The sequence below is a fragment of the Anarrhichthys ocellatus genome, unplaced genomic scaffold (genome assembly GCF_004355925.1).
Source record: "Anarrhichthys ocellatus isolate YVR2014 unplaced genomic scaffold, GSC_Weel_1.0 scaffold9, whole genome shotgun sequence".
NCBI classification, from domain to species: domain Eukaryota; kingdom Metazoa; phylum Chordata; class Actinopteri; order Perciformes; family Anarhichadidae; genus Anarrhichthys; species Anarrhichthys ocellatus.
In genome coordinates this window covers 1,321,283-1,330,411 of record NW_022280039.1, presented here as the reverse complement: position 1 = coordinate 1,330,411, position 9,129 = coordinate 1,321,283, and the positions used below count along the sequence as shown (strand labels likewise).

The following is a 9,129-nucleotide window of genomic DNA, read 5'->3' as shown; positions in this document are numbered from 1 at the left end:
TTTTTTTTTTTTTTTTGCACAAACTGTTACAACTGCAAAAACAAGATTTTCAGTGGTCAGGAAGGCTCAATGAGTTGGGTTGTTACAATGAACATGTGTATTGAATATGTTGATGTAGCTGTTTGTTATTTGGATAACTCCAGCTGCTGTTATCACACACACACACATCCATACAACTGTGTGAGATACAATATAGGGAAAGTTGTTAGAACTTACCAGAGTAATTCATCTCTTATACTTTTTTTTCTTCCTTTCTGTCTTTCGGTCTCTCTTTGCATATCAGTAATAAAAGCGAGAAGACTGCTGACTTTTCCCACGTATTTATCAGCTTATTGTTTCTGTGAAATATAGCCAGGTGCAAAGACTTTGATGAGACTCTGGCATGAACAAGCTGGCCCAGGGGATATGATGGAGATTTGACAGGTATACCCAGTACCAGATCCTATGAAAATGAATATACTTGGTATGTGAGATACTATATTGAGGTTTAGCATGAAAGCATTGGGTTTTGGGAAGAAGGGAACTTTTTTTTTTTTTTACACAAAGCCTTCATGGGATGATTGGTTACACCAAGTGGTTACTGAGGACAGGTGGGGTATGACTTCTTGGCAAGGAGAAGGGAGACTTTCTTAGCGGCCTCCAGTGAACTTGAGAAAATGAATGAAAGTGGATTAAATAAGCACAAGTTGGTCGAAGACAGGTTATAAAGATTTGGAACATCTTTCTGAGAGGATCGCGAAACATGAGAGCAGCGGGAGCCATCTGGATAATGCTGTGAAACTGGGTTTACTCTCCATTGAGCAGCATTCAGCCAAGTGGAGGAAAACAGGTATGTGCTTAGTCGGATCATAACAGTACTGCAGTATTTATACTGTAAGGTATTAATAATAATAATTTGAATGTTAACGTTGTATGACGCATCAACACTTTGAACTATTTGGTACGGCACATACAGTTGTGTGAAAAAGTGTTTGCCCCTTTCCTGATTTCTTATTTTTTTGCATGTTTGTCACACTTAAATGTTTCAGATCATCAAACAAATTTAAATATTAGACAAAGATAACACAAGTAAACACAAAATGCAGTTTTTAAATGAAGGTTTTATTATTAAAGGGAAAAAAAAATCCAAACCTACATGGCCCTGTGTGAAAAAGTGATTGCCCCCCCCTGTTAAAACATAAATTAACTGTGGTTTATCACATCTTTGGAAAGCTGAGTTCAATTTCTCTAGCCATACCCAGGCCTGATTACTGCCACACCTGTTCTCAATCAAGAAATCACTTAAATAGGACCTGCCTGACAAAGACTCCAGCGAACCACAGTGAGAGCCATTATCCACAAATGGCGAAAACATGGAACAGTGGTGAACCTTCCCAGGAGTGGCCGGCCGACCAAAATTACCCCAAGAGCGCAGCGACGACTCATCCAAGAGCTCACAAAAGACCCCAGAACAACATTCAAAGAACTGCAGGCCTCATTTGCCTCAATTAAGGTCAGTGTTCATGACTCCACCATAAGAAAGAGACTGGGCAAAAATGGCCTGCATGGCAGAGTTCCAAGACGAAAACCACTGCTGAGCAAAAAGAACATAAAGGCTCGTCTCAGTTTTGCCAGAAAACATCTTGATGATCCCCAAGACTTTTGGAAAATACTCTGTGGACTGACGAGACAAAAGTTGAACTTTTTGGAAGGTGTATGTCCCATTACATCTGGCGTAAAAGTAACACGGCATTTCAGAAAAGGAACATCATACCAACAGTAAAATATGGTGGTGGTAGTGTGATGGTCTGGGGCTGTTTTGTTGCTTCAGGACCTGGAAGACTTCCTGTGGTAAATGGAACCATGAATTCTGCTGTCTACCAAAAAATCCTGAAGGAGAATGTCCGGCCATCTGTTCGTGACCTCAAGCTGAAGCGCACTTGGGTTCTGCAGCAGGACAATGATCCAAAACACACCAGCAAGTCCACCTCTGAATGGCTTAAGAAAAACAAAATGAAGACTTTGGAGTGGCCTAGTCAAAGTCCCGACCTGAATCCGATTGAGATGCTGTGGCATGACCTTAAAAAGGCGGTTCATGCTCGAAAACCCTCCAATGTGGCTGAATTACAACAATTCTGCAAAGATGAGTGGGCCAAAATTCCTCTACAGCGCTGTAAAAGACTCATTGCCAGTTATCGCAAACGCTTGATTGCAGATGTTGCTGCTAAGGGTGGCCCAACCAGTTATTAGGTTTAGGGGGCAATCACTTTTTCACACAGGGCCATGTATGTTTGGATTTTTTTTCCCCTTAATAATAATAACCTTCATTTAAAAACTGCATTTTGTGCTTACTTGTGTTATCTTTGTCTAATATTTAAATTTGTTTGATGATCTGAAACATTTAAGTGTGACAAACGTGCAAAGAAATCAGGAAGGGGGCAAACACTTTTTCACACAACTGTAGGTATAGAAAACCATAGAATATTGCATTCTGAATTCAGACTTGTAGTTTTGTAACTTGTGAAATTGCTCACTCACTCTTTTTTCTCTCTCTGTGTATTTGTATAAGGCCATTTATTTTACATATAAAAACTCCATTGGTTACACCACACCCTTGGGCAGCACTTTTGGGGCAAACAACACTTCACCACTGACCCAAATCAACCCCAGTAAACACCTTTTAGAACAATCAAATCCATGGGTTTTATCAGAAGTCCCCACACCAGAGCCTCTCTCTTCTGGAGCTGGCACAAGAGCTTTTAAGCACTTCCTGCCCAGGCCAGGTGCACCTCGTTGAGCAATGCAGCACACCTGAGCAGAGCTACTACAGAGGGAAAAGGTACAGCGCAGACACACACACACAGCTTTAACAGCTTGCCAGAATCCAAACTCTGCAAGAACACAATTGTCCTTTGTGTGATTCTCCTCAAATTCCCATTTACATGTTTACATATTTTGTTGATAAATGGAATGTAGGCAGGAGTTTCTATCAAAATGAACCCCTGGCATAGAAGACCAGAGCTCATTTGATTTGATATACAGTATGCACTGAAGGACGGTGGCCCAGTTCTGGTCTGTGTGTACTGAGGTATGCTTGGAAATAAACCGAAGCCTTTACATAGCAGTGCAAAATACTGCTTTGCACTGCATAATGATGGAAGTCTCCTTTTGGGAACATGACATCATTATCAGAGACACAGCTGAGTGACCGGAGCGATGGCTGTGGTCTTGTTTTCCGCTTAGCTCTTAACTGTGGACACGGCTGGTTCATTCTCTTAACTCTGTTCTCTTGTAAATGCACATTATTCTAAAAAGAGTAATTAAAAAATATTTTTTTCAATCTGCTGAGAAGAGAAGTCGCCGTCATGTTGCTCACCCTACCCCATCTGACCCAATGTTGTCCCTGGTGCCCTCGTGTAATCTGATTACATCCCACCCTCTCCCAAAAAGAGAAGTATTAGTGACAAACTATACTAAAGTGTAACAAGAACGTAACAGGATCCACATTCATGCAACAATCTAAAAGAGAACTTTATTGTATCAGTACAAAAGCATTTCCCCTCAACCTACATACTTTCTACCAAGAGGCTAACAGTCCAGTTTAGCACCCAATCAAGGAGTCATACACAATGTACACTACAATAGGCATAAGCCATAACAATTTAAAGACAGATAGTTAATGTTGTCACTTGTTAACACATCTGATATTTTAAGGCATCAAATTAGAAGGCTACAATGATTCCTCTAATAACATTTAGTTCATATAAAGGCCAAATTATCAAGTTTGCTAGCTGATGACATATCAAAATAATTGTAAGCTTCTTTAAGAGTTGCTGGTTTGGTCTTAAACAGGGCAAAATCAGTGTATATAAAAAGACAGCAGCTTTATTATGGCTGCTTCTAGATAGCCCTGATGAAGTGAAGAATGTTGTGGGAAAGATTTAGCTTCACCATGTGTCAGCTCTGAACAACAGAGTTGACGTAGTCTACATGGATGGCATCCCTTCACTTACTTAAAATGCTCAATATATTTCAACGTGTCATTTTTTAAAGTTGAAGATTGAAATTTGTATTTCCCAATTTCCTGACAATTTTCCTGAACTCAAATGTTAATCGTGAAAGTGAAAGGTTTTGGACGGAGGAAATGCAAAGAAATTGGTTATTGTGAGCACACGTCTGTCTAAACATATATATATATATCTACAATGTAAAAACTTCTATAAAACTACATTAGTATGAAGCATACAATACTGTTCAATCTGGAGTGCTATAGACTCTAAGATCCAAATGTTCATCTCCTAAAAGAATTAATGTAATTCTGTGTTTCTGAAGTTGTGTTTCTCCACTCGAAACACAATCATTCTCTATAATATAATACAATCACATGATAATGTTAAGAGAGGGGGCTTTATTCACAAACATGCAGCTAATTTGGGAGATAACCCAACAGCTGTGAAGGTGGTTTGTAAAACAAAAAAATTGTGGCTGGAAGGAAAAATGCTGGAATGTGTCTGTATTTACAGAATGTGCAAGTGTGTAGCTCTCTAACACAATCAGTGAATGGTTTTGGTTTTGTCATTGGTTTTGTCATTAGTGGTGACATCGGTGAGTTGGACATTCTCCTCCTCGAGGCCTTTGCGGTCACGCACTTCTCCCTCCACATGGAAGCCAACCATCATCTGGTAGATGATCACACCGATGATGGTGCCAAGGAATGGGGCAAAAACAGGCACCAGGAACCAGCCTTTTCTAACCCTGAGGAGTGACAAAAAAAAGAGTTGAGTTTTTTTCTTTGTCTAAAGGGGACAAGGATAGTGAGTACTGTGAGTGTTCACATAGAGATAAACAGTGGATGCAGAAAATACTTTAAAATCTCTGCACTTACGTGAAAACTTCGCCGCCCCACCCAGCAATAGCGGTGAAAAGACGTGGTCCGAGGTCTCTGGCAGGATTGACAGCATAGCCAGAGTTAAAGCCCATAGACAATCCAATGACCAGAACCACAAATCCCACAGTAAAGGCCTCCAGTCCTTGGGGGATGGGGTTGTTGTATGGATCCATAATAGCCAGAATACACACAATCAGCGCTGCTGTGCCAATGATCTGTGTTGGAGAGAGGTACACGTACGAGATAATCGTGAGTTGGACACCTGTGTTGTATGACCTATATTTTAAAATGTTTAGAGTATGACAGCTGTTTTCATTTCAAAGGGGTACCTGGTCAAAGAATCCATTGACAATAGTGAGATGTTTTCCAGGGTACGTAGCAAAAATGCCAGCTGTGGCATTGGGCCCAGTCACATTGAAAGCTCCAGGAAAGTCCCACAGGGCATCTAAAGGGATACAAGCAACAAAATATAGCATGAAATATTTTCTTGTTTAGACAGGTTGTCTAAATAACGCACGTAGACTGTGTGAAGCCTAAAACACAAATCTGTTCATATATGGTTGTAACAACATCAATTTTTGACATGTGGCTCCACATCTGGAGTCATCCCTTACCGTAGTACATGCCGAAAATGATAGCAGCACCGAAAAAACCACCGATTGTCTGAAAGAGGAAGTACACGGGGAACTTCCTCCAGCGCTCTCTTCCGAGCAGGCATAGGGCAAAGGTCACTGCAGGGTTCAGATGGCCACCTGCAAATGTACATGGTGACAGTATGTCAGTACATATTATAGACCATGAAGTGCAACAACATTAACGAAATACACATTCAGACTCCAGATGTACACAAGGTACAAAGCTGGTGAAAATGTGCTCCTGCATATTGAATTTGTCTGAGAAACGTTGTGTACCTGATGTCTGGCCACAGACCAGGATGCCTAACATGGCAGCGAAGCCAAAGGCAAAGTTGACTGTGAGGAACATGCCATGGGAACCACCACTCAACACCAGCTGGGCCACAGCACCGCAACCGAACATCTGAAGAGAGAGAATAAATGCAAGTTTACACGGGGTCTCGACTACATTTTGTGCACATAACAAAAGAAAATCTGATTCCTTATTGGATGAGGGAGTAGAGGAAAATAGGTGTTCACGGGCACATGACTGATTCTGTCAAAAGAAGGATTTACAGAACGTGTTGCCTTTAAATGTAGGAGCGTACTGCCAAGCAGGTGCCATACTGTTTATTCTGCATCCTGTGTCATTATGTGTGTGTGTGTGTGTGTGTGTGTGTGTGTTCATTTCCTCTTCCTATGTGTTGGGTTTAGGAACATGTGTGGTCCATGCATAGACTGATGCTCTTTAAAGCCCCCTGATGAGGATGCTTTTCAGCTAGACCACAGGACTCAGATGTTGAGGTTAGCTTGGGGGAACCACACTCAGAGGGACTGGCGCCTGAGGGGAGTTCATCATCAGTGGGCTCAGTCTAAACTCTTTTCCACTCCTGATGAAGCCAACCGTGACTGGAAAAAGTCTACATAAAACCCCCATTACTTAAGTGGAAGGAATCCGCCCCTCTTACCCTCTCAAGCTCGATTAGAGACATTATGTCTAGAGAAGACCCCGTTAACCCATTAACCACTAACCGGGGAATGGACAGTCAATTTTGCAAAGTGTGATGCACCTTCATATTTGATTTATTTGATTTGATTTATTCATTCATTTCTCTTTTCCTATCCTATATATACATTTTCTGTGTCCATTATTTCTCTACTTACTATTTCTGTTACTAATAAGGTATATTATAGATATTTTCTTTGTATTCCTGTCTGTAATTTTAACTTTACCACCCATATCTTAGAATATATGTGGTTGTATGTGTGTTGTTTATTGTTTTAGCAGATGGATGTGTTGTGATACGGGTGAGTTCAGGAAAACAAAAATCCTTTTCCTGTACAGTCACCGTTTTATTCGATATTGAGAATCAATAAAAAGGCCCTTGAAAGACAAAAAAGCTAGACTAGAAATGTCTCATTTAAATCTGACACTGAATCTGGGAGCAATAATTCTGACATGCTCATATTCACTAGTGACTGCGTGTTCACTCTGATGAAGACTTCCAGCCACTTGGTATGTTGCTGTCATTATGTTGTAGTTAGTTAACTAGCCCTACAACACCTCCTCAAACAACATTCAATTGACTGATTCAGCAGGTTAGGCATCCATGCAGCTACTCCCAACTTTTAGCACAGTGAGCCTACTGAAACACACATGTGGCTGTTGTTTAGGAGCTGAAGGCATAAGAATATGCTGGCCTGGAACCAGTCTCTGAATCACTACCTGTATGATGTTTTCAAATTCAGGATGAAGAGCCTCAGAAGCCCCCCCCCCCTAAGGCTACTCAGAGCAGGGAACAGTGTTTTGAAGAGGAAAATGAAGTGCACCGTTGTGAGAGTGCAATGAGGGGTTAACAAAACAGTTACAGGAGGATAACCAAAGACATTCGCTGCCTGCAGGTGACCCTCAAGGACTGACTGATCCGTATCAAATACTATACATTCCACTTTGTCCACTTTGAATGTGAAATGCGAAAACAATACAAAGAGTTACACACACCCTCACCCTCACGTCATCTATCCCTCCAGGCCATCATACACTTGTAGCCAATGACGTATAACAAGTTTGACATGTTTAGTTTATCACTAGGATAAAATGTATTGACAGGCTGATACCTGGAGAGAGAAAGTGGTTGACAAATATAATGACAAAGCAAGAGAGACTTCTGCATTTTGTCACAGAGGAAGGAAAACTACGTCAGTCATGTCAGTCATGTGATGCCTATTGTTCTGCCACTGACTCTCCCAGTGCTGCCATCGGCATGTGTCACCAAATAATCAGCCGCCGCACCTTTCTGTCCCATCAGCAGTTATACCCGATGCTGAACTATGAAATATTTAAAATCCTAGGCTCTTATGTAAGTAGTAGTGATTTCTTTCTTTCTTTTTTTACATTGACTTGGATTATGCATCAGAACACAATGTTCTTTTCAAACAAAAGTAATGTGCTTCTACGCCTTTATAACTGGCTTTGTTAATCACTGAAAATGAGTCACTAAGCACTGGGAATGTTAAACCATTACAGGAGCCTTTAACCCACTAAACTGGTTGTTGGACTAGTATTTAAAACAAATTTAAAACAAATTTCAATCCAATTGCCAAGTTTCTGCCAAGACAGGGTTAACATAAAATACTTTTTACAGTACAGTAGGCATTGTTAGTACATCAGGACAGCATCTGGATCTATTTTACTCAAGGAACAAAAGAAGTGTCTGTTTCTCTTGCGATGCAGAAATGTTCATTTTAAGCTGAAACAGCATTTATGACAGGGGCAAAGTGGGATGATGAGTTACTATTTCAGATTTGCCCTTTGAGTGTTGTAAAGCGTCTGTTGGAAAAGAGGACTAACGTAAGTGATGTTTAAAAGTGCAGCATGTAGTTTAATGCGATACGAAGCTATCCGTACTCGTGCACACAAACGCCTAACACACTGTAAAGTGATCACAAGAGGTCCTGAGGTTTTGGCTCCTGGATCCTGGATCCCAGCTTCCAAGAAAATATTGGCGTTTTATCTTATATATGGTTTTGTTCACAGAGCATGATGTCCTGAACGTAACAACCTGTCACTTACCTGTTTGTTGTGAACTCAGTAACCCTACATTCACACTCTTTATCAAATACAAACAGTGTCCTTTTGCTCGCTTTCAAGCACATGAATGATTTATAAATGACAAGCAGTTTCTGCAATCACTTCTCAAACATGGCAACAAAAAAATTGATAGAATAGAAATGCAGTCATATAGAGTGTAATTGATCACAAGCAAATTGAATAGTGAGGGTACAAGTAAACGCTGTGAGACGGGACAGAGTTCAACTATTAACAGCATGCAATATATTTAACAGTATGACCATTTTAAACTCTTCATTTAAAGCTTGGAAGCTTTAGAAAAAAAACAGAAAAAAAACGATCTACTTCAGCATGAGATGATGCAATATAAGTTCCATGCATATAAACACACTTGTACACTCACGCACTTACCACAAGGATGAGAGTGCCAAGACACTCTGCCAGGGCCTGGCGAAGCAGCAGGTTACGGATCTGGAAGAACCGGGACAGTTTGTCCAAATACACCTTCTGTCTGCTCATGTTTTCTTGCAAAAGGCTGATTGATAAGACTATGAGAAGACAGGTACGGTAGGTAGTGT

At 40.7% G+C, this 9,129-nt stretch overlaps 1 protein-coding gene across 1 annotated transcript; it reads right to left on the bottom strand.

Annotated features, from left to right (window-relative positions):
- Positions 1–3,492: 3,492 nt before the first annotated feature.
- LOC116384747 (aquaporin-3-like) lies at positions 3,493–9,129 on the bottom strand. Its single transcript, XM_031849688.1, has 6 exons — positions 8,963–9,129; positions 5,779–5,905; positions 5,482–5,619; positions 5,197–5,312; positions 4,865–5,082; positions 3,493–4,734 (listed from the first exon to the last, which is right to left on the bottom strand). Exons 1-6 carry the CDS (start codon positions 9,068–9,070, stop codon positions 4,533–4,535), a joined length of 909 nt encoding a protein of 302 aa, XP_031705548.1. The 5' UTR covers positions 9,071–9,129; the 3' UTR covers positions 3,493–4,532.

Bases quoted from the DNA above. Each gene is read 5' to 3' on its own strand.
- LOC116384747 (XM_031849688.1), bottom strand. From the start codon at position 9,070: ATGAGCAGACAGAAGGTGTATTTGGACAAACTGTCCCGGTTCTTCCAG. The intron at 5,620-5,778 runs GTACACAACGTT...GTACATTTGCAG, and splicing joins GGTCTGTGGCCAGACATCAG to GTGGCCATCTGAACCCTGCA. The intron at 4,735-4,864 runs GTAAGTGCAGAG...GTCACTCCTCAG, and splicing joins TGGGGCGGCGAAGTTTTCAC to GGTTAGAAAAGGCTGGTTCC.